Raw genomic sequence first — 26610 nt, forward strand, 5'->3', positions numbered from 1 at the left:
GTAGGTGCTCTGGCTCATTTCAATTTCCTATGCTATTTTTAACTAAGAAATATGTTTGGGTGTTTCTGATCTGTTGCCTGATGCATATCACTCTGATCTGCATTTTCATAGTTCATGCACATGCAACACGGACGTGCTTCAGTGCTAACAGGAAGGAGAAGGGCATCTTCACTAAAGCTGAGCCCAGTGAGTAAACAGGAAGTCATAGAATATTACTCAGACTAAAGGCTATAGATACAACTATGCACTGAACTGTGGTTACCATAACCTATATATATGAAACAGCAGAAGCATTTCAGCTGGCTTTTAAGAGATCATTTTACATATTTATTATACAGCTTTATAATATCTGCAAATATATATGCAGTACACATTGAAAAATAAACAAATAGCATCTTACACTAACACTTTCCACATAGGTGTGTCCACAGGCACACCTATGTAGTAAGTGTCCTGTACTTGATTCTGGAAAGACACATGATTTAGACATTATACTTCACATGATCAGCTAAAAAAAACCAGAACAAATTAAAAAATGAAATAACATCATAAAGAGGCAACACAGCAATGCACCCTGCTTCCTTGTTCTGGCAGTAAAGGGATTGCTCAGGCTATATATAGTGTATTTTGAGTCAATCTTTAATTGAGTACACTACTTATGGTGCATTGTCTTTGTACTTAGAAGTTGGATTTTCTGAGTTCCCAGACAGAAAAACAACAAGAAGGCACCCTGAAGTTGGAATATCAACTGTTTTCAGTATTTATTATGGGGGCATAAAAAACATTGTAATAGTAAATAAAACGTAGTGAAAGTTCTTCGTATAAACTATTCTTTAGCAAGTCTGACTGTTTTTTTCTCATTAAACCCGAGGCACACATAGCACTACACACTGTGTTTGAGAAAATATCCCTTGAGTATTTGAACGCACACACAATACATTGCTGTTGGCTTGTATCGCTACTGGTAGTTGGCACGAAAACAAAAAGCTAATTTGGTGTCAACCAAATGCTTAACTGGCCTCTGACCCCTGAGACAAATCAAACACACTATTAGCTAAAATTTCGCTAAGCTGTTGCAAGTTTTGGGCTGCATTTTCTTTTGTGGGAACATAAAAATTCTCAAACTAGTAAAATTTGGTAAGGATGGTGTAATGCAGGGTAAAAAAAATCCACTTTATTTGTCCTCTATTTCAGCCCTCAAACAGTTAAAGCAGAGTTGTACCTTAGGTGATGTCAGATGGAAAATTAAAGGAACTGCTTGTCTAAAGAAAAATTATCTATATTTAGTAAATATTTAACATGATTCTATCTCGAGATTACTTTATAGCCAGACTTTTACTTTAGTTGAAAGATACAACATAGCTCTTAGCTGTAGTTTCTATTGGCATTGTTTCAATTGTATGACTCGTTTTCATTCAGGGCCATGAAGAACCCTTCGTTCATCATCATTTTTTTCTTCTCATTTTGGGGCTTTTCATTTCCTCCTTACATTGGTGTTTGCAGCCTTCTCACAGGAAGTAGAGGTCAACCCTGCCCCTGCCGCTCATCTCTGTTTTGTTCTCCTGCAGAGTGTGAGCAGCGCCTCACCCTCATCTGACAAATTTCTAGAAAATAGCTCTACTTGTTTGACAAGAAGTTGCCGCTCATCATATCCTCTGTTTTGCTACAGCTGATCTATTTTTCACTCACTTGCAGCTGGGTGCCACCATGAGCCTACGGAAACTAAGTGAGTATCATCTGTGTTTGTGTGAACCTGCAGGCACTGCTGTTAATCTTTGTGGTTCTTTTTAGAGATGTTGCCTTATCATTCAGTTTTGCAATGTTTTAGTGATCAGAAGTACCAAAACCGTTTTACTTTAAAGAACAGATCTGCTAAAGCTCTGTAAAGCTTTTCACATTGGAGTGGAAAATACTGCATAAAGTTAAACTTGTGGTTGCAAATTGCAGACCAAAAAAATCCCTCACTGAACCCTGTTATGAGTCAGGGGAAATCTAGTACACACAAAATGCAAAAGTGCAAATGTAAAGTTTTTGTTAGTTAAAGTTAATTTATATTTCTTTAGATTTCTAGCACAAAGCTGGCTTTAAATAATAGTCTGTGAACAGTTGCATAAATAGTGCATCAAGCAAACCCCTCATCTTGGATATCAGTTTTATTTTTATTTTTCATTAACATATAGATTAAAGGTTTCACAAGTCGAACTGTGTTTTGAAGAGTCATTGATCTGTGTAAAATAATTCAGGTTTGAGCTGTGTTTGGAGTTCAGTTCTTATGTTGGTCTCAATTAAAAGTGACATACAACCCGAAAAAGAAAACAGGCTCTTTTTGTGTTCTACAAATAGAATAGGCTGTGTCTGAAAAGCATCTCTTCTTGGGATATAATAATCCAGCCTAAATGTGACCAGTCAATTTATTTCATATTTTGAAAAAGAGATGATCCAAAGTAGCCCAGAATTCATTTAAAAAAAATTGCTACAGAGTCTTATAATTTAGTGACAAATAAGACTATAAATAAGAAAGAAACTTCAGCATCTTTAGCTCCAGTGTATAAGACCATGTTTTCTTAGTCCTTAAACTGTAAGAAAACATGTGGGGGCACCCACTGTCATTGGACTGGACATGCAAATGAGCAACAGAAAACCTGTTAGGAGAGTTTTGATGCTTGTTTAGCCCCCTGAAGGAATGGCACCCTGGGTGGCGAGCCATAATCATCCGTATCAGCTTTGTGAGGGCATTCCATTAGCTTAATGTTCGCTTGCTTTATTCATTGTAAAAAGCATTTCAATATGTGTTTAAGATTTTTGGAAAATCTACTTGCACAAACATTTCAACCATCTAGCTGTTGATGTAAGATGAAGTTGAAGAGTTTAGAGGTAGTGTCAAAACTTGATTATTCCCTCTACTTCATGCAATACACCAGTATCCCTGGTAACAAAACAGACTCACAGCATGATACTATCACCACCTAACTTGACAGATATTAGTGTTTTTATCTTTGAAAGAGGCACTTAGAGTCCTCCAAACATTTTTGGCATGTTTGGCTGGCATATTTAGCTAGTTTTTCTTTTTTTTGAGCAACCCTTTAAAAAACTTGTTGATTATATGTCTTGATGTTAAGGACTTTAAGTTTTGTGGTTTTGGGGTGTTACACATATCCTGAGCTTTTTCACCTTTAAACTTTCATGTATCTTGTATTTTGGCCCCAAAGAAATCATAGACATTGTGTTAACATTTAGTGATTTTTTCCCTGATTTGTACTTCCAGTTTCTGTGTCTCACTGTCCAGCCGTTCCTTCCATTGCCATTCTTTAGCTGCTCCACTGTCTTATATGCCTCCCAGCTGCTTCTCCTCAGATAATCAATCTCATCTGTTTATTTTTCCACTAACCACCCTAGTAGTATTTATACAGCTCCTTTCCTCTCATTCATTGTTAGATCGCGTTGTTGTCTGCTTGTTACTTTGGCCAACTTCATGGCCCAGACCCTATTCCCTGCCTATTTTTGCCAGTTGTTATTTATGGTTTTGACTTTACTTTATTAGAACTCTGTTATGTTCAACCTGTCTGCCTGCCTCCACTCCTGCTTTTGGGGCCAACTTTACACTTACATTGTGACACTATTCTTAAAGGCTCGGTCAGTGCCTGGAAGTTGTTTTTGTACTGGTTCTGCAAATGCATAATTAGTTTAGCTTCTACTACTTTTTACAACATTTCACAAAAAACATTACGATTAAGACAGAATCATAAATAACGTAAAGATGTGTTTATAGTGTTTTAAATATTGAGTAAAACACATTAAGTGTACAGCTAATATAATGTTACCCCAATACTTACAGATAAATTCAACTAATTCAGTCCTTTTCAGCCATCCAAAAGGTACATTTGCTTTGAAATGATCTTAAATTAATATGCGAATGGGATTTGTGTGTTGTAGTTTAGAGTGTATAGAAATAATGATGGATGTATACAACATTGACACAAACACTGTGGTTGAATAAAGATGTGGATTTACAGTAGATGCATAAAAAAAGGTGGTAAAGCAGAGAAATTTGATGCAAAGCAGAATCACTTCGCATTCTGAAACGAGTCTTTTGAATGAGCAGTTATAAGTTGCAGTAAAATGCTTTGTAACTTGCATGATTATTAATTCCAAATCTCTGACAGCGTATGTTGAGATGAAACGTTTTATGGCCATACTGTGGGCAATCTTGAGTGTGTCTGTTCCACTCCTCTTTCAGTGCTACTTCTGCTTTTCAGTTGTTTTAACAAATGAAGTACAATATTAAATATTTTAATAATTGACTAGATGCTTAGAAATGAAGTGAACATGTAAAATGAACATTTGGTAAAGAAAAAGATAACCTCCAAAGTTTGAGTTTAAACTAATATAATTTCTGTTTGATTGTTAATATCCAAGGTGATGTTCAGAGTTGTCGGAACCAACTCATAACTCCCCACTTTTAAACTGTTCCTGTTTAAGGTTTCAAATGGTTTGGCAGCCTAACCAACATCTCTTTTCGCCGCTCCACGGAGAAATCGGACTCAAAGGCCTCCAAGTCTGGAGATGATGATGAATGTGCTGCCTCAGCAAAGTTGAGTCCAGATCTTCAGACAACGCTGGACGATCTGGGGGCAATGCGTCCTCGCACCACCAGCTACATCCGCTCCAGTGAGGACTACACACACGTTGGCACGCTGCCTCGGCTCCTGATGAGGAAGAGGGACAAAAGCAGCAAAGGTAAGTACAAGCAGAAGTGGTGATCCAAAAATAATTGCAGGTGATTTTTGCTGAAATGTTTAAAACATGTGAGGTCACTAATTACTCCCTTCCTCTGCAGGAATCCATAGCAACAAAAAGACTAAAAAGAAGAGTGAAAACCAGAGACCTGCAGGAGAAAAGAACGAAGTATTACAGACAACCACAGGTTCCAAGTCCAAGACATCTGAGGGTAAAGCAGAAGTCATAGCTGACACTGGGTTGAAAGAAGTCTCTTCAGCTGAGGGTCAGGAAAAGATCCTGGATGTTTCTTCAGCTAATTTCAAGACACAATCTGAACCTGTAGAAGATGCCACAATTAACCAAAACATGCTTTCTGGACCCACTGCTTCCAGTAAAGAAGTGCTGCCATCTGGTGGTTCAGATGTAGCACTTCAGTCGGAGGAGAGGAAAGCCTTGAACCCTAAAGAGACTTTTGTTAGCCAAGAGAGGCAAGAAACCATTGAAAGTGATGGGTTAGAGCTAAAGGAGGAAGAAGAGAATTCAGAGACAGATGAGGAAAAAGCAATTTACTGGTGAGTTTTTGTCTTTCAGTTTTCTTTGATTGTGAAAAAAAAAAACATTTGTGTACGATTACTGTAATTGTGTTAAAACATGTAGCAAATCATGCTTCAGTTTCACTTTGCTGAGAACTATGGTTTTCATCAACATCTTAAGCTATTTTTGCTCTTGTTTATTTCGAACCAGTTTGAGGTGAAGTTTATGTGAAGTTGTGTTTTTTTTTCCCCCAAAACAATGCCTGAACAATTTCCATTAAAACCATCTAGTAGTGAAGTCATTTTTTCAGTAGTATCTATTGAGTGAGACCGGTAGCTTTGGGTTAGGGTCATACTGCCCCAGGACAGTTGTGGCTTCAAAGTAGCTTACCACTGACAATGTGTGAATGTGTGCATGAATGGGTGGATGACTGATTGTAGTTTAAAGCGCTTTGGAGTCCTCAAACTAGATAAAGCGCTACACAAGTACAGGCCATTTACCACTAGGATTTTGCAATGCAAAATGTATGAAAAGATGAAGGGATATTGCACCTTTTTATTTAAAAGTGAATCTTAGATGTAAGCTGAACTCCTGAACTCATTTTATTAACCTGAGTCTCACAGTATCTTGAGAATTTTATAAATAAAAAAGATAATTTGGTTGTTTTTAAGATTTTGTGCCACAAGTGGGGTTTATTGACAGTAATCAGACAGGCAGAGAGAGAAGGGAGGAAGGGCGCCCCTTTACCATTATATATTCACATAAAAAGATTAAACACTTTGGGCATTTAAACTCCTACTTTTTCTAATTTTGGACTTTTTTTTATTTAAATGCTTTTATCCTAGTTAAAATTAAATCATTTTTAATATGTAGACATTTAATAATTATTTGAAATGGTTCTGTTTTGAAAAATAAACTAAACATTGGTATGGGTTTGAAACAAATTTTCTAAACTTAAACATGAAAAACGTTTACTTAATTTATGGTTTAATCAGGTAAATGATGTATAGCCAGTTAAAAATTAAAACAAACTATAAATGCTTTGATAATGTTGAACATACAGCAGCCTACCAGTGAAACGTTTACACACATTCAATACAAACATGAATGTCAAATCAAGTTTCTTCTGCTTCAAGCTTCTTCCTGGGTGAAATGATCACAAAACAAACAACATCAATGGATTTTAAGATCAATAACTAAAGGCACAAGTTCAAATTTATTGTGGATTTTCTCTAATCCAAACAGAATCAAAATTAAATTAATTAATTGCTGGCTTAAATATATACACTCCCACTAGTATTTGGTTAAATCTCTCTTAAGTAGTTGCACCTGAACCAATTGTTAAATGTAGCCATCGATGTGTGTAACTGGATATTTCACCATTCATGTAATCAGAAATAGGAGAACTAATTTCTGTGTTAACATAGTCCTGCAGTTTACATTGCAGAAACTTTAGTCTGCTCCAAAACCAATTTTGTCTTTTTGGGATCATTTCCATGTTAGAAAACTTGAAACTTGCTTAAGGATAGTTAAAGAACTTCTGTGCAGTTGTTCCTGTCTATTCTTTACTCTTTGTGCAATGCAGTACCATCCCTGCTAGTGAAACAGTCCAACAGCACGATGCTCCCACCACCATGCTTGCCAGTTAAATAATGAAATAGTTCAACCATTTTCCCCTATGACGACATGCCAAATGCAGAACAGAACGGGCTTTTGCATGAAGTTGTCTCTTAGTCGGCACCCTCTTACTCCACATTGTTGTAAAACTTGATCCACTGTTTACAAAAACACTATGGTGTTTCTGCATTTTCCAGTTAATTGCGAGCTTGAGCCTTGGTGGTCCCTGGATATTTCTAAACTTCTTAATCAATGTCCTTTTATCTGAGAGATCAGGAGATTAATCAATTAAAAAAAATATTTATCAATTATGTCAACAAGATTGGTCAAATATTCAGTCAGGAAAGCATGTTGATGGCTAAAAAACGTATGTGGTCAAGATGCAATGCTGTAAGAGACATTTAACCAGTTATTAATGGGCACGAATATATAAATTTGAGCCTGTATGCTTATTTTTGACTATGTGTGGTTTAGAGAAAATCCACAATAAATTTAAACTTATGGTGCATAAGTTTAAATTTATTGTGGATTTTTGTTTTTGAAATTTATTAGAGTTGCATGTTTCCTTCTTTCCTTCCTTCTTTCATTCTTTCCTTCTTTCCGCTCTGGTTAAAGATTGGTTGAAATGAATCCTGAAAAACCCAAAATTATTGACATTCATCCTTTTGGTGAGTGTGTGTAAGCTTTTTACCAGCCCTGGTAAGAAAGTAAAGTTTTTTTGACCCTGTGGTAAGCATGAGCCATCATAATACTTTGGCTGTTGTGCACGTACACAAAGAAGAACAAATCTGCATGTTGCACTCCAAAAACGTATTCCCTTAAATGATGTGTCTAAAGTGAGAAGATACTAGGATTCATTCCTCTGCTTTTTAAGGCAGCGACTAATATTGATTTCTTCTATTGATCAAATGTGTCTGGAGAGATGCCGGTTGGTTGCTGGTTATATGATTTCTCATTTGGCATTGATTTGCTCTTACACACAAAAGACCAGGGGAAATTGCCGTTCTCTGAGCGTATTGTGTGTGTTTCTTACTACAGCTGCTGATTTATTAATAACTTTGGATCTTTGGGAATTTTAACGGGAGAAACTAAACTTCTATATTGGCCCAGCCACCCTTCACCCAGGCAGATTGTATTCACCCCACTGTTTCCCAGGCCATATCAAAGACTGAACCCCAAGTATCTCCTATATATAAGCAGAGTGCATGTATCAGGTTTCATCTATGCTGTGTGCGTATGTGCTTGTTTATAAACACAGGCTGTATATGTGCTGGTATGTAAGGACTCCCATGTGTGAGCGAGGAGTGTCCGCCCATTAGTTCAGCTCCGTTACCGCGGGAAATAAAGCTCTGTATATCAGGTTCTGTAAGGTTCCATCCCACAGCTCTCCCTCCTACAGTATGTCAGCTCAACCCCAAATCACTGCTCTGTCTGTCCATCTCTCAGATTGCCTCTGCACTGTGCAGCTCTTCGCATCTTTTCCTGGAAAGCCTTTCCACTACCTGTCCACTGCCTGTCAACGTTATGAAATAATATGCTACCAGTATGTTTCTGTGATAGTAAGCTTATATGGCAAATTGGATGTTTGTTCCTTAGCCTTAAGATGTCCTAAAAACAATTTTTGTGCTTTACTAATTTAAACAGATTTGTGTTTGACACATGCTCTATATGATAAAATTAATTGATGGTTCATCATTCCCAGTACATGGTTTTGAATTTGTTCCTTCACAGACAGCTTTTTGCACAAAACACTTAAGTTTTATTTGTTGAGAATACTGCGATTTAGTTGATGAAAAAAGCTTCACATTATTTGTATTTATAGAGCTTACAAGTGTGAAATTTTCCCTGAAATGTTCTGATTTAAAATTCTCCCCAATGCCCAGCTCAGACAAGAATAAGGAAAATCCATGCATGTAAAATTGTACGTAAAATAAAATAAAATAAAAAAACATTATAATACCAACAAATTCCAAAGTGCATGCTTCAGATTTTCTGTCCAGCTTTAAAGACTAAGCCTTTAAAGCTCCAGTGTTTTGGACAGTTTAATGGCAAAAATGCAGCAATTATTACTGCTGAACTGTATGAGTATACAATTTATTGTTTTTATTGCCCCCTGAATAATGAATTTCACAGATACCAGATTTTAACACAGTGTACACATATCATTTTAAAGGATAGAAGCCAAAGTCAGTCTGTAGATCAAGGTGTTGACATGTTTTTATACAGTTGTTAATTTGACAAGATGCAAAACACCTTCAGCTGGTTTCACTTTGCAATTTATGGTGGAAGGTGTCATCCTGTGTACTGGCTTTGAAAGAGGAATTTAATCAGCCTTATAATTACAGAAAACAATAAAAAAACTTTGTCCAAACTTGAGTTAGACTGAAAAATAACTATGACAGTGAAAGACAACCAAGAGAAGCAAAACAGACTTACACTGTCCATCAGATGATCATTAAATCTAATTTCATTATCTAAAGGCCTTTGGCTCTGCTTTGTGAATTTGGTTTTAAATGTTCAATTATCATTCAATTATCATTTATACTAATTCCTTTCTTTTCTCAGCTTTTCTTTCCTCCCTTGTTCCCTATTTAGTGTTGTTTACAGTCTGTATCCTATCTAGCCATTCTTCTGCCATTCTGTCTGCCCGTGCTTGTACTTGGGTTCTTCACTACCATATTTCAGAAACATTTGGCACAGTCAGTGTTTTCTGAAACCAGCAAAATGACCTCAGTTTATGAGACAATTGGATTGTTTTGCAAATTTTAAAAAATGATTCCACACACGGAGACTTTGACACAACCCTTTTTATTCTAAGTATTAGAATTAGACTTTTTAAAAAGACAAACATTGTTCCAAATGTTAACGTTTTTATTTAGCGTTTAACTTTTAGAAATGCCTTTTATACCCATCAAAGTAAAGTACTATCTCAGATAAATAAAGCTCTGTCACTACTACTACCTCACCCTAAAACCCCTTTTATACAATTAATTTCTACACTATGCAGATGCTCGTCCTGCGCTGATAAAGATTCACTCACCTCTGCATGCTAATTTTCAGAGCGGCTCCAACAAATGGCAGAATGTGTTACTTTCTAAATAAATCAGCTAATAATTACTTGACCTCTTGAGGTAGTTGTATTTTCATAAACGTGCCTGAATTAAATAACTAGGTTATTAGCCAGACCCTGTAGAACTTGGCTGCATTCTCAGGGGACGGTTAGACCATGGACACATTTAAAAGGTGCAGGGCACTGGCCATCAAGTACTGGAGTTTGACAGCCCTCGTATAGTATATCGATCTCCAGACTATGAGAAAAATGAGATGGTGACATCACGGCAAATCTACAAACCCATTCAGTAAATTTCAATATTGTTGAAAAGTTCATTTATTTTAACTTAGTTCATTAAGTGAACACACATTTTATAGATTAACTGCACACTAAATTATGTTTTCAAGCCTTATTTCTGTTAATTATGAGGATTTTCTGCTTACAGCTAATGAAAATGCATTTAAGATTAGAATATTACATCAGACCAATAAAAAAACTTGTTTAATACAGAAATGTGGGCTTTTTAAAAAGGATATGTTTTCTAAATGCTTAAAGGTTGTTATTTTCAAATAATACTCCTAATCTGACTAACAACCCTCATATTGTAATTTATTGAACATGACTGTAATGCACCCAGTCCTTATACTTTCAAACACTGAAGTGCATGTTTTATCCAAACACATATGCAATAGTCAAAAAGCAGGGGCATCACAAGTATATACATATGTGATAGATGTGACAGGTGTTCCTTGAAATGCTCCTAATGTTTTTTACATTAAGACCCAAGTAAGACGTCTTTTTGGAGGCCCAAAATGGGAAACAGTGTGGTGGCAGTTTTAGCAATTATTTTTTATAGTTTCTTTCTCACTATAGGTCTATTAGCAGGCCAGAAATACTCTTTAAACCACTGTGTAAAATACACACAATCACATTGAGTTATTTGCTGCATGTGTGTACATACTGACAATAAATATTCTAGCCTCCATGAATTAGTACAAATTTCCACCATTATCTAACAAGAGATCATTATTTATGCTCATTCTATATGGGGAGATGTTGACGTTATCTGCACAAAAACGGAGAGAAAAATGCTAATTTATAAAGATAACAGAAGCAGCTTTGTAAGGCAGTGTGGAAACCACTGCCAAAAATGGACCTTTTGATCTGACCTCTCCCTCTGGTTGTGTGTAACACTGCCTAACTCTCAGTCTTCTGAGACGCACTATGCAACAGAGACTTGCACCAATTGATCTGAAAACCTGCCTAAGAGTAAAATTGCTCTCTGTGCTCGCTCTGGCTCTGTATTACAAAGCTGTGGAGCAGTAACCGCAGCATGACTTCCAACGCTTTTTGACACATGATTGGGATCCATCACAAGCTCATGTTATATGGTTGCTAGCAGATTTAAGAGTCCACACTCAGCAACTGTTGAAGCGCAGCAGGGTTTATGTTTTTTCCATGAGGCTGAGCTGCATCCTCATTTCAAGCACTTGAAAGCCTGCAGCAGACATCCATGGGAATACAGCCTCTTTTTTAAAAAGCATGTGTGTCTTTGGTAGTGTGCACCTGTTAGACAAGCAGATGAAACACAAAAGTAAAAGGGTGAGTATCAAAGCACAGGTATATACCATTTGGACAGCCTTTTTTCCTCTTGTTACATTGCCGAACATCTCCCCTCTTTTATCTCTCTTTTTCTTCTAGGTATTCACTTACTTTTATTTTCCTTTTTCAGTCACATGAAGCCGGCAAACACCCTGACAGAACAAGTTCAGGTCAGTCTTCAGATGTCTTTCCATCTTTATTCCTACTAGGTTAAATATTTCTTTACATTTTAAACTGTTGTTCTGTATCTAGATTTGTCACATGAAACACTTAGGCTTCATCTCAGTTTCTTTTAGTTGCCATCAGTGTTTTGTTGCATTTATCTTTCATACGCAGTGCATTTGAACATACCTCCCTTCTCCAACATTACTTAATGAAAATTTTTATGTTAGTGCTGAGATGTTGGTATCAGCCTTCACCCGGTCCTCTGTTTTGCTCATTTCAGCAGACTCACTCTGTATTTAGCCTAATTCAATCTGCCATTTAGCTAATTGAATGCTCAGTGCCAATGTCAGCGTTGCGCATTTATAAGCAGCGAATGCTTCCTCCAGCAGATGGCACCATCATCTCAAGCTGAGAACTCCCTATTTATCAGTCTGTTTTGTGACCTTGGATAGTAGGGTTATAAGCATCACAAATACAAACAAACTCTTCAGCAAAAAGATCAAAAGTGGGAACTGAGAGACAGACGACGCAGCTATAATAGAAAGGCAGAGAGAAGAAAGAGACAGAGAGGGAAAGGGAGCACTCGAGGAGCTGTTTTTGTATTGATCAAACGTCTCCGGTGAGTGATAAAAGCCTTCTCCTCTGACCCTGACCTGTATCACCCTTTGTAAAACAAATGTGTCAGGCTGCTCCTGTCCACAACAAATTGAGTGTAGATAAACACCATCACCACTCTTCTGTTCTTCAGATTATCTTTATATTTGAGGCAAACAACATTTGAAATCCTTTGGTTATAGTTAAAGGCCCAATTTTAAACTCTGCTGCTGCTCTTTTACAAGGAGCTTACTCTTTTATGACTTGTGTACACATTTAATAAAGAAATCCAGGCATCCAAAACATCTCGTTTCAAGAGTCACAAAACTAAAAGAGTTTCTTCCAGAAAATTTTCAAAAGTGTAGCCAGGTTGGGGGCCAATGTTAATTTGAGGTGAAATACCGAAACCAAAAAGGCATAACAGAATTTCAGGGGTTTTATGATGCTGTTGTCACATATAGGGGGTGGGGAGGAGGACCTTGAATGAGTTATATATCTTAAAGTCGCAAGCTATAAGGGACACTGAACAATGAAAAATAAATAAATAAATGTTGCAAGTTATTAAAAAATAAATCTCTCCTGTTGTAATTTCATACAAGCAAAGTAGCCTACAGGACTGTCTGGCTGTATTGGCTTTCAATATTGTGGACAATGTTTTCTTCATTTATGTTGGATGTTTTGTTAAATGTTACATCTTTAGATGGTTTGTCCCAAGCTTTGCTGATGTCAGTGAGATTAAGAAAAGTTTTAACTCTTACAATCCTTTCATCATTTCTACACATCTTCATTAGGGATGTCAATAGATGTGAAGGATGTTGTGCCGCATGGCACACATTCACAATGATGTTTATAATGCTGCTTATTATTATTTTACCATCTTGGCTCTTTTACATGATGCTGTTTACATTTTGTAAACTAGATGGGTACAAAAATGTGAAAAACAAGGTTGCTATGCCCTGATTTCAATACCAATCCTACATGTTTTGTCACCCAGATTGTCACCACAGCAGCCACTCCCAACACCCACCCACCTCCCCACCCACTCCCTAAAAGCTGCCAGCAATGTCCCCTTCTCCTTCCACCTCTCTGAAACATTTATGACAGCTGATGTTTAAATCAGGAGTTGGCCTCAGCGCGCCCTGTTATACTGGGAGAGACCAGCCCAGCGGCTCAGTTTCCCACATGTGCTCAGTCACACACGTGTTCATACATGCACAAGCATTACAATAAAAACAAGATAACTGTGAATTTTATGTTTTGGATTTGAAAAACATATTAAAGCGTTAAATAAAAAAACAAAAGCATTGAACACCAACTCTTCAGTTTTATCATTGAACATTGTTGTTTAGTTTTTTATGAGCTGAAGAAATTGGCTCTGCTGGTTTTGTGACTCATTGGAGCAAAGTAAAAAGCATCTTTATAAGGGTTTGCGGATAGTTAACAGTTCTCACTACACTGTGGTACAAATGAACTCAGTCTCAGTGTTTTATAATACTTTGTGACGTTCATGTGAACCGTTTTTATAATGTGCATCTATTTTTGCCTGCAACCCAGCATTGCTTTGTCTCCTGCTTTGTTCAGCGCTTCGGTTTAACAACGACGGGATGGGGGCAAAGGGGGAGGTGGAATGGGTTGGTTTATATGAGGTTTATTAACATATGTCTGGGACTCTCGACGCTGCTTTGGACAAAATATTGTGTGTGTGTGACGTGGCTCAGTGTGTTACTGAATGTTTGATTATGCGAATGGTTTAAATTTCAAAAATCTGTATGCGTCTGAGAGGTGCTCAATTAAATCAAAGCAGCAGCCTTTGGGGGGATTGCAGGCATATGTGTGTGCATCTATTACAGTAGACTGAATTAATGTGGCACATCTTTAAAAGAAGAGAAGATGAAAATCTTTAGAAAGGGCTGCACGTCTCTGAAAACAAGGTTGCTGTTATTTTGGTGGGCATCTTAAAATATATATTGCTACACTGTGGTTTTTTATTACTTATTTGATTTTTGTCAGCAAGAGTGATAAAAAAATATATCCTGTATCATGTGAACCATTTTTTCTTTAAGATTTACATCCATTTCTGGAGAATGCTCTTTCATTTAGGTGTCAAATGACCACTGGTAGTTTGCTTAACTCTTTTAATATTAAAGTTCTGCTCCAGCAAAGCTCCGCAGATATAAACTTGTTAACCTCAATTAACTCCAAGTCAAATCCAGACCCACACAGGCACCTCAATATATTATCTCTGTGACATGAACGACAAGCTCAAAAGAAAGGCATTCAGCTATATTTAAAGCTTCAGTTTGACTGCCACAGCTTGGGTTGTCCTGCTGGAGGTAACCATTAGCCCCAGTCTCAAGTATTTTGCAGCTTCTAACAGGGTTTCTTCTATGATTGTCCTGTATTTTAACTCCATTTAACCTCCAATCAACTTGGAGAGTGATCTTTACTATTTTAGCTATTTAACTGATTTAATATTAGATTTTAACAAAAAATAATTGTTTTTATGCAGTGTTCTTAATAAGCATGTTGAGATCCTGTTTTAAGCAAGGAATTCTGTGATTGTAATGTCTTTCCTTTGATTTCCTGTAAAGCCCTTTGGATTGTATTGTGTGTGTCTGGTGGTACACAAATAAACTTTTAACCTCACTTTGTGTACGTGGGAAGCTTTGTTACTCTAAACATTTATAGAAAAGAGGGCAAAAATGGTGTTTTGGCAACCAAAAGTTGTAGACCCATGGTCAAGGATGTACAGAAACCTTCAAAAATGACCACACTGTCCAATTCCCACCTCTAAGAGTCTGAGCTAAATCCTCAAATTCTTACTCCCTTCCTTTAAAGTGTTTCTATTATTTTATCCACCTCTTCAAGGTCAGCATGCCACAAACTAGGATACAAAGCTGAGAATTATGGCACGTTCATCTCTCTTATATGCTATTCACACTAAAGATGTGCCTTGTTGCTACAGCAACACATCGGTTAAAGGTTTAGACATTTTAATGCGATTATAGCAAGACAGCTGAATTTAAATTGCATAGTTTCATGCTAAAATCATAGTTTTTTCAATAATTCTGTTGAGACAAAGTCCTTGGGTTTCCTCTGTGTTAGTGCAGACTGGTGTTATAAACAGGCTTTGACACACATATCTGTGGTTTAATGTGGATTAACCAGAAGGTGGATAAGGTCCACCCTGATGATCAGATACACCAATCACACAAGAGGCACATACACACAGATCATTAACGGCACCCTTTTAGCCCCCACGCACAGAATGCATGGTCTTTGTTTTTAGGGCATGAACACACACATTGACACAGTTACACATGTGTTTGCATATATAATCTCTAACCCCCATACTATCTTCTTTTTTTTCTTCCACACACACATTTTCCACTCTCTCCTCTTACACCTTTCTGGCACGTGGCTATCTCTCACACATCCAGACACACTCTTTCATTAGTAGGACGCTCACAGGCACAAGCAGGGATTCTCCATTGTCCTCCCTATCAGCCTGCGGGATGAGGCTTACTAATTAATATTTAACTGAAGCCCGCCTCTGAGCAGGGGGAGAGATGTGGAGATAGAGGACTGGAATGAGAGGAAGGTGGAGGGATGGCCACAGAGGAGAACGGGAGGGCGGAGGAGAAGAGTGAGGAGTGGGATCAGAGAGGAGAGGAGGCTGGAGGGAGGAGGTTAGGCTATTGATCAGAGGGATAAGAAGGTGAGAGATGAGAGCAGGAGGACTGTGATAAGACTGACTGGAGAAATGCTGGATTTGATGGAGCAAGGGAGAGAGTTGTGGTGCAAAGGAAGAGAAAGAACAGCCTCAATTAATGTATGTAATGTAAGTTCTTAGAAAAAGAAATTCATGTAAAATAAAATTAGGGTTCACAAGAGTTTTATTAAATTTAGCCAAATAAAAGCTGAACTGAAAATATGCATTCTCTTATTTGTGTTTGAAAACAAACATATGCACCAGAAAATCCTTTTGTAGCTATGCATCATTTTTCTTTTTAAGGGAATTGTCTTGCTTTTGCTTTGCTTTAATGTTGCATTTTACCCACTGCAGCAACTTGATAATTGCCACTGTGATTCATCTGAGGACAAGAAATGACACTTGTAAACAAGTGTAAGGTTTGAGAACCAATTTCACTTTGAAACAATGACAAGATGTGCTTCTTCTGAGCAGAATCCTTTCACTGGTGTTTATCTGAAGGAGTTGAGGAAGCTGCAGTTATTGGCAGAATATAATGTACAGACACTCCTCTAAATCCCTGGATCTGCTGGTTCTGTTAACAACTGGGAGACATGCTGCCGTTTGATCACTCTTTCCTTCTCTTATCTCTCTTGATGGCTAGGTTTTGGATGCCAATGCTCTTTTATGGGCTACAAATGCTCATACAATAGTTTGATTGATATGGAATAATATGAATAATCTAATACGGTTTCCACAATCACCAGATCTCAAGATATTAAACTTATGGAGTCTGATATCACTTTAAAAAACAAAACACCAAATGAGGGAAAGAACTGAGGTCCATCCCATTTTTAGAGTTCCAGAGGTTTGTACTATCAGTAAACTCAATTAGCTATTTTTATTTGCTATCTATGTGTATAAATGTATTTGTAAAGTAGCTTTAGTCCAGTGTGGCTTAGAGTTTTCAATTATGAAATAAACATTAGTGGAATGCAGAACTAAGCATTTATCACATTTTGCACAACACTTCAGTTTTAAATGTAGTTAAGTTAGTTAATGTGTTAAGTTAGGTTCAGGCCCCACCTCAGTTACATCTCTAATCACTCAACAAACAAACCTCCAGCCTTCCCACCAGCACAGCCCTTTTTAACCCCACCCTGCCTGTCCTTCATACATTCATTCTAACCTCCTTATCTTCTCTCTCCACCCTTCTGTCTGTTTTACAAATTTTCTCAGTCCATTCATCCAGCTCCATCACTCATTTATTACATTTCTATATTCTTTTTCACCAACATGTGCCTTTATTAACCACTCTTTTATCCTCATCGCCCTTCTCATCCTCCTTTACAACTCTTTTTGTCCCATTCATCCAGTTCATTCTTCTTTCCAACCCCATTTCATTCCCTTTTATGACCTTTTATTCTCCTCATTTTACCTTCATCTCTCTCATCTTCCTGAGCCCTTTTTTACAAAACCCTCTTCAACCCATCCACCCTCCTTACAACCCCTCTTTTATTCCTGTCATCTTCCACATCCCTCTTCACACCTCCTTTTTATCCTACTCATCCTCCCTTTTTTCATCAACCATCATCCTTCTTTGTAACCCCTTTTCATCCCTGCCATCCTCCTCATCCCCCTTTATGACCCATTTTCAACCCCTCCTTGCTCCACATCCCTCTTTATAACCCATTTTTTTGCCTGCCATCTTTATCATCCCTCTTTCCAATCACTCGTCATCCCACCCATCCTCCACGTCCCTCTACAACTGGATTTCGTGCCTTCTTACATCATTTCATTCCAGTTCCCTTTTAATCTCATCCTTTCTCCTCATTACCTCTTTTTATCCCCTTTCCTTCCTTAGACCCTCTTTTCATATCACCTATCCATCCACCTTATTCCTTTCTATGACTCGTTTTCATCCCATCTATCCTCCTTGTTTTGTTTCACAACCCCCTTTTAACCCCCCTTGCTCCTCTTCCCTCCTTACAACCCCTTTTCATCCCTGTCATTTTCCTTATCCCTCTTTACAATCCCCTTTCTTCCCTTTCACCCTTTTCATCCCTTCTTAAAACTCCTTTTTTATTCCAGTTATCCTCCTCATCCTTCTTTACTACTCTCTTTCATCACATTAGTCAATCTTATCCCTCTTAATGACCCCTTTTGACCCTTCCCTTCCTCCTCACTCCTCTTTAGAGGTCCATTTCCTTCAGCGCATCCTGTACAACACTATTCATGATCCATTCTTTTTACAATACGTTTTCATCCCTCATCCATCTTCTGGGTTTACATTTTCCTCAACATTTTTTTTAATGTTTTCTTCGGAATTTACTGTGTGAGTTTGTAGCGCACCACTGATACCACTTGTAATATACCCATGGCTATGTTATGATGGTTTTTGGTATAACATAGGAGTGAAAGGCAAGAGAAGTTCAGCGCTCCAGAAGATTATTTGTGCCCCCTCACTGTGTAATCTGTCTAATCCACTGCTGGATAATTTGAGATTACTTTAAGAGGAGACGATGTGGTTAATGAATCCATCCTTTGTTGTGTTGCTTTGTATTTGTGACCTTTGGTTTTTATTCCAGTGGCCCATCAGTATAGATTCAAGAAGCAGATTAGACAGGTGATTACATGGGGTCATTGGATAAGAGTGTAAGTAGTAGTACAGTGAAAGAATATTTATTTTCTTCTTTGCTCTCTGTCTTTAGTTCTGCATTGCTGCAGTGGCACATACCCAATTAAGTGCAGTGTCAGAATTTTGGATGGTGTCAGGGTTCCTTGGCTGCATTTACATAGTGAAGCATCCTCAAGAAAGTCACTCGGGAGGCCTCCTGAGACAGGGCCCCACCCCACATGACATCTCTCTGCTGCTGTGTGTGTTTCTGTGTGAAATTGGCCAGTGAAAATCACACCCTGTTATGCTTGAAACACCTGCCTCTGCTTTTCAGCTCATAATGAGCTGTCTAGCTGCAGCCAGCGTGGCCTTTTAGAGACACATCATTATATTCAGCTATGCACAGGCACACACAGGTAGCATTTATGATACAAACGAATACTCTGTAGAGGTGTGTGTGTGGTAAAATGTAGAAGAGAACCTAAAGAGATTGTTCAAGATTTTTGAAGTGAGTTGCTGGTAAAAGGTGACTAATACTTTCAATTCTCCTTTCACATTTCATGCATGAAGATCACTGGTGGCACACCGCCTCTTCCTTCATTTCCCTTGTAAAAAATAATTGACTTCTGTGCAAAATCTTTAAACTGTCCCTTTAAGGCTACTCAGCAGACTTCTCTTTAAAACACCGTCACATTTAAATAGTTTGCACTCTAAAGCAAGTCAAGTTATTTTGCTGTTTCGTTGTGAATTGTTATTTAGCTACATTAAATTTACCTTTACCAAACCAACTTTTGGCCCTAATATGTAAGGCTGTACCACTTGCAGCTGAAATGCTCCCTCTGCATCATCCTTATTGTATTTATATGTATATCTGAGTCGTATTTCTCAGGCAAATTATCCGACAGATTTGATGAAAATGCTTCAGAATCATTTTCAGAATCTGTCAGGTTGCTATTCCAGCAAAGTGTTTCCTAAAACCAACACATCACATTGAAACCCACAGCCGTGTGCTAATTGTAGTTCTTTATCACTATTCACGTCATCTACTGTCTAGTATCGTTATGACCCCTTGTGACATCAGTGACCGAGACTTTCACTATGTGGAAACATTTCTGTTTTCAGTTTTAGCTGGTTTTAAAAAAAAACTTCATACTTCTGTGAAATTCTGCTTTGGAAATTATTTTTTTCGTCCCGCTCTGTTTTTATGATAATGAGAAAATGGCTAAAGTCGCTTCTCCAGCACAGTGTTTACTAAAACAAACAAATTAGTGGTCCCGCCAGGTCACCCCTTCAATTTTTATGGCGTCCCCTCTGGCCAAACTGTAGCATGTGCACTATATTTTTATTGTATATTAATTTAAGATTGTGAATGAGACTTTTTGCAAAAGTTATATATTTATGTATTTTAGAATGAGCTATTTGCAAAAGTTATGTATTTATGTATTTTAGTTAACTAACTTCCATTCATTCTGGTTTACCATAGTTTGTGTGTTTTTTTAAAGCACCTTCCTCTCTATATAAAAAAGAGCCAAAGTAAAACTGCTGGAATTCTGGCATGGTTTGGGTTTTGGGGTGCGCCTACGCCAGATTATCAGTGCTCTGCATCTGGCCTCCCCTTTCCAAACTTTCTGGAGGAACCCCTGCAACAAATTGCATTGAAACTTGCATCACCGTGCCAATCCCTGTTGCTTACTATTACTCTCACCCTCTAGTGGTAAACCTTACCACCCCCTGTGACATCAGTGATCCAGATGCATTTTGATTTTTGTGATGTTTTTCCCCTTGTTTTTTGTTGCATATTTGTGCAGTTTTTTGTTTCAAAAGGAAGTCCACCCTCCGTTTCTATTCTATATCCCTTATCTTTTTCATTCATAATCTTTCAATTTTCTCCCTCTCCTCCAATCTTTTTCTCACTTTCACCCCCTCCCTTTTATACCCTCACGGCTTGTCAGCATTGTTTCAGCAGCTCTGGGAGCTAAAGAGAGGGTGGGAGGCTGGGGTGGGTAGGGAGGTCATTGTAGGGGTGGGTGGGGTTTCTGTCCAGCAATTCAACAGCACTCCTCTCAGCTTCAGCCTGTAAGCATTCACCCCCCACCTACCCCTCATCATATACCACCCTCCCACCATCTCTCTCCCTCTGTTCCACCCTCCCCCAACCCACACCCCTTTCATGGGCAGGCAATGAGGTAATCCCTAGCAGTGGCGTGAAGCAAGTGCAGAGAGAGGAAGGCGAGCAGAAGCGAGCAGAAGCCGGTGCGGGGCAGGAGTGTGCAGGAAGGGATGTCAGCAGCTGCACCATCTCTTGCTCTCATCATCAGCACTGCTCGAAGGTGAAAAGCTGATGTTGCGAGCTGGAAGCTGGGGCTTTTTTAGATTTGTAGCTTGCAGCCTACTCTCATTTGCAAGTGGTGGCACAATGTTGAGAGTCTGTTAGGCAGGCGGAGAAGGGTGGGACAGGCTTTTAAGCTCTGAGGCTGTTGTTGGTTTGGACCCCAGAAGTAAGAAGAGGGGTAGGTGAGATAAAAAAAAGCAGAATCAAAGAGACTGGAGTGGGAAGGTGTGAGCCCACCATGACGGAGAGGTGTAGTCTGTGGAGTGCCCTGTCGGCTGCAGCATGCTGCTTCTACAGGGGATCCTTCATGCAAGTGCAGGTGAGTGTGTATTTTTGTGCATGTCACCATCAGAGATATGTGCACATACCCTTTACGTTTCCGTACATTTGACACATGTACATGAGTATGCATGAGTGTGTTTTTAGTTTGGTGTTTCTGGGCTCACTCCTGGCTGTCCTGGCAGCCGGTAATGTCAGCCTTCCTTGTAGTTGGCAGACTGATGATATCATACACTCTGCACAGCACTTGGGTGTCAGAAGGACTGTGTGAAACACTGCGTGGAGAGAGTTAGATGGGGTGCTGAGGGGGGAGAGAGGGTTTTTTCTGGGGAGTTTTGAGTTTGTGAGGGAGGGAAAGGAGCACAGGAATGAGTGTTTATTATAGGAGAGTTAGAGATTGTGTCTGAAGGGCAAAGTAAAGTGTATGGTATCATCTTCTACTTTGGTCTAAATCTGGCTTGAAGCTTGAAACACAATACTGACCTTATTCTTAGAGAAAATGACACCCTCAGTGTGTTTTGTATCTGAAATATTATCTGTTTCATCCTCATCATTTCTTACCTTTATAAACAAGATTATGCTGAGTTCTTCTTAGAGCAAAGCCTTAATCTTGATGTTGGGTTTTGACACGTTCCACCTTGTTTAAGGACATTTCATCAGTTTCTCAGTCTGGGTTTTCCGCTTCTTTTTTCCTCTTTTTTTGACACACCTTACTGTAGAAACCCAAACTAATAAACTTATTTTCATGTAATCTGTCATGAGGTTCCTCTGTAGGGATTGCTTGTGGTAGAGCTGTGTGTGTGTGTGGGATAGGATTTAATTATAAGTCACTGAATAGTTAAGAGTTAAGTGGGAGCCTCTCTAAGATAGCAAAATAAATAGCTTTAATTCACTCTAACTCTGTTTTGTTTACAAATAGTGTGATACTGTTTTTAGACTAATATTTTTTCCATAATTCATTCTAATTAAAAGGGCCTGTCAGGCACTGTGCAGGGAATCATATAACCCAGACACTCTCTGCTACCCAGAGAAACTTTAATCATCTTGCTTTTATTCAAAGTCCTTTTAATTCTCTCTCTTTTGCCTGCAAGTGGAAAATAGGAGTATAAAAATATTTTCTTTCTTGTCACTAAAAGTGAATGATTCAGTCTGCTTTTATCAGAAAAGGGGGAAAGTCCAACAACTCGGCTGATAGGCTCACGTTAAGGCAAGACAGGATCAAGTCTGTTGATCCTGTCTTGCCTAAAAGTTAAAATTTAGTTTATTTATGCAGTATGCCACTAATTCACAAAAAATCTAATCTGAAGGTGCTTTTTAAGACCAACAGTTTTAATTCATAACAAATTATATAGAGTCTAGATTGAATCTGTCAGATATATCCCACTGTAATCCATATTCACATTTTCTATGTGAGTATTTTCTATGAGAAAGAAAAACAGAGTCCTGAAAGTAGTTGTAAGAATTAGCTGAATCGATAACTCAGTCCAGGAAAGAATACAGGAGCACCGACCCAGAAGTACTTTCAAAGAGAAAGAAAAACAAAGAGTACACATGATTAATTGAAGCAATGCTGTGGCCAGTGGTTTTGTCTAGGAAAGAAACACAGGTTCTTACTTTCTATGGTGAATAATATAAAATCTGTGTTTAGGTTTATTTTTCTCTTATTCTGCTCTTATACAAAGGTTTGCCTTATTTACAAGATTGATTAGCGTTTAAGTCAATTATATTCTTTTTGTTTGGGTTAATAACAGTGTGACTACCAATAATGTAGGTCTGTCACAGTTTTGCTTTATTGTTAACCCCCTTGTGTGTTCGCATTTGTTTGCTTTGCCTTGTCACTATCTTAGTGACTAAACATAATTTAATAAGTAATATAATAAGTTTACAAGTCACTTGTCCATCTCCACAATGAAGAAGTTATTCTCAAGGATTTCATTTAACCACATAAAAAGTCACAAGTTTGACACTAATTTATGGCCGCTGCTTTCTGAGTTTTGGGCCATGTTTTTCTTATAAAGTACTGCAAAATTATGAAAGCACATTTGTTATGTGCTGGTTTGGTTCAGATAATCTGTTTTTTAATCAGTTCTTAAAACTTTGCCTCCGCATTTGACACCACATGTTGAGTTTAGGTTTGTTTTCAAAGCATGACTGGTTATGTGCGTTTTTAAAGTGCTGTGGATTTTAATATTCTATGTTTTTGTGTCTGTGTAATGGCATTTGTAATTTTAGTGTCATGTTTTCTGTACAACACTTTGGTCTTTGTGGTAATATAAAGTGCTTTATAAATAAAGCTGGATTGGGTTGAAGATAATAACTCTTTCACACAGATCTTGATCTTTCAAAGTAATTGGCAGCATGTTGTTGTGGTACTCCAAAACATGTCTATGCAAAAGTTTTCATTGCTTTGGTTTTACACGGAAATCACATTTTCTGGAACTGTCTCCAAAATGAAAACAAAAAACAATACCATAATGCAACTTTTTGAAAGTCAGGATCCACCTCGACTCCAATCATCCTTAAATGCATTCTTTACGTCTTCTGCAGTGTATTCCTGTGGCAGCATTATGTCGTTGATTTCTTTAGAGCTTGTAAGCTAAATGAATTTAAAATAGAAATTCTAGAAGCTTTTTGTCCTAATTTCTGGTATACAGGACCTTCTCAAAATATTAGCATATTGTGATAAAGTTCATTATTTTCCATAATGTAGTGATGAAAATTTAACATTCATATATTTTAGATTCATTGCACACTAACTGAAATATTTCAGGTCTTTTATTGTCTTAATACGGATGATTTTGGCATACAGCTCATGAAAACCTAAAATTCCTATCTCACAAAATTAGCATATTTCATCCGACCAATAAAAGAAAAGTGTTTTTAATACAAAAAACGTCAACCTTCAAATAATCATGTACAGTTATGCACTCAATACTTGGTCGGGAATCCTTTTGCAGAAATGACTGCTTCAATGCGGCGTGGCATGGAGGCAATCAGCCTGTGGCACTGCTGAGGTCTTATGGAGGCCCAGGATGCTTCGATAGCGGCCTTTAGCTCATCCAGAGTGTTGGGTCTTGAGTCTCTCAACGTTCTCTTCACAATATCCCACAGATTCTCTATGGGGTTCAGGTCAGGAGAGTTGGCAGGCCAATTGAGCACAGTGATACCATGGTCAGTAAACCATTTACCAGTGGTTTTGGCACTGTGAGCAGGTGCCAGGTCGTGCTGAAAATTGAAATCTTCATCTCCATAAAGCTTTTCAGCAGATGGAAGCATGAAGTGCTCCAAAATCTCCTGATAGCTAGCTGCATTGACCCTGCCCTTGATAAAACACAGTGGACCAACACCAGCAGCTGACACTGCACCCCAGACCATCACTGACTGTGGGTACTTGACACTGGACTTCTGGCATTTTGGCATTTCCTTCTCCCCAGTCTTCCTCCAGACTCTGGCACCTTGATTTCCGAATGACATGCAGAATTTGCTTTCATCCGAAAAAAGTACTTTGGACCACTGAGCAACAGTCCAGTGCTGCTTCTCTGTAGCCCAGGTCAGGCGCTTCTGCCGCTGTTTCTGGTTCAAAAGTGGCTTGACCTGGGGAATGCGGCACCTGTAGCCCATTTCCTGCACACGCCTGTGCACGGTGGCTCTGGATGTTTCTACTCCAGACTCAGTCCACTGCTTCCGCAGGTCCCCCAAGGTCTGGAATCGGCCCTTCTCCACAATCTTCCTCAGGGTCCGGTCACCTCTTCTCGTTGTGCAGCGTTTTCTGCCACACTTTTTCCTTCCCACAGACTTCCCACTGAGGTGCCTTGATACAGCACTCTGGGAACAGCCTATTCGTTCAGAAATTTCTTTCTGTGTCTTACCCTCTTGCTTGAGGGTGTCAATAGTGGCCTTCTGGACAGCAGTCAGGTCGGCAGTCTTACCCATAATTGGGGTTTTGAGTGATGAACCAGGCTGGGAGTTTTAAAGGCCCCAGAAATCTTTTGCAGGTGTTTAGAGTTAACTCGTTGATTCAGATGATTAGGTTCATAGCTCGTTTAGAGACTCTTTTAATGATATGCTAATTTTGTGAGATAGGAATTTTGGGTTTTCATGAGCTGTATGCCAAAATCATCCGTATTAAGACAATAAAATACCTGAAATATTTCAGTTAGTGTGCAATGAATCTAAAATATATGAATGTTAAATTTTCATCATGACATTATGGAAAATAACGAACTTTATCACAATATGCTAATATTTTGAGAAGGACCTGTATATGTATCTACTAACCTGAATGACTCAAATACTGTAGATGTATGTTATGTTTTAGTCTTTCCACACTAAATACCACACTAAAATATCCCATTATATTTTCTGAAAATAGAAAAACATCTTATTAAAAGTACTTGACGAAATGAGATGGTAAAGATGTATCTAAGATTTAAAAAGTGAAAAGTTTATATTGACCCAGTGAGAAACAGTGTGAGAGTAATTACTCAGAATCATTGAGCATCATTAACGACTGCAGACTGTTTTTCCCACACTGGGTCCTGAAGCTTGAGTGTCCATTAGTGATGTGGTAAAGAACCATGTACAACTTTTTCTTCTTCTCTTTTCAAATCTTTTAAGGCATATTGTTGTAGCAGCCTATGGCAACTGTTAGTTCAACAGTGGAGCAGTTTCATTGAAGTGCAGAAAAGTAACTTTGATAAAGCCCAAGACAATATGGAAAGCAATGAAAAATCTCAATAACATATCTGTTAACTGTAATGCCATCAGACTTTAACAGTAAGACCACATTGTTCTGTGCTTGCTTTCTGGAAAGAATCCTTCTGACATAGCGACAGTGGTCTATGACCAAAGTTCATCAGCTGTATTAGTAGGGAGATTACACTTAATCCCTTGGTCTAGACGGCAGTGTGCTAACTTTAAACAAAAACCTCTGTATTTGTTCACACAGACAATAACATGTGGCTTAACAATTGCGTCTGCAGTGCTTCAAGCATGTACAGTAAGCAGGACAATGCAACTGTCCGCTCCACTTCTGTGGTGTTAAACCCTCAACGAGCCCCAAAACACTGACACATACAAACGTTTGCAAATACAATTTGCAAAATAATGGGTATGCACAGAATAATCCCATCTTCTGCTTTGATTATATTTTAAATTCATCTTTTATTTTCATCCTTATAAGGCATGCACCTTCCTTCACCTCCAGTGAAGGCTCTTGGTGCCTCTCTCTCTTAGTGTTGGAGCCTGATTCTCTGCTGACCTGACCAGCTTTTGGCTGTCGTCATTCCAGCCAGCAGCCGGTCCTTGTGTCCTTTAGCGATCCTGCAGTCTCTTTTTATCTGGAGTGTTGCTGTGACCTCCAACCTTACAACATGGCCTTCCTCTGCCATCCAGTCCCCTGCATTGTA

At 38.4% G+C, this 26610-nt stretch overlaps 1 protein-coding gene across 1 annotated transcript in view; it reads left to right on the top strand.

Moving 5' to 3' along the window:
• Positions 1-222: 222 nt before the first annotated feature.
• The window catches only part of sh2d3ca (SH2 domain containing 3Ca), a 78343-nt gene continuing 51955 nt past the window's right edge, over positions 223-26610 (top strand). The window contains exons 1-5 of the mRNA XM_047372341.1: positions 223-1571; positions 1670-1726; positions 4480-4737; positions 4838-5291; positions 11655-11694. Coding sequence (XP_047228297.1) covers positions 1424-1571; positions 1670-1726; positions 4480-4737; positions 4838-5291; positions 11655-11694 — 957 coding nt within the window. The 5' untranslated portion in view covers positions 223-1423. The remainder of the gene's footprint in view (positions 1572-1669; positions 1727-4479; positions 4738-4837; positions 5292-11654; positions 11695-26610) is intronic.

Source organism: Girardinichthys multiradiatus, chromosome 8, assembly GCF_021462225.1.
Source record: "Girardinichthys multiradiatus isolate DD_20200921_A chromosome 8, DD_fGirMul_XY1, whole genome shotgun sequence".
Taxonomy (NCBI): domain Eukaryota; kingdom Metazoa; phylum Chordata; class Actinopteri; order Cyprinodontiformes; family Goodeidae; genus Girardinichthys; species Girardinichthys multiradiatus.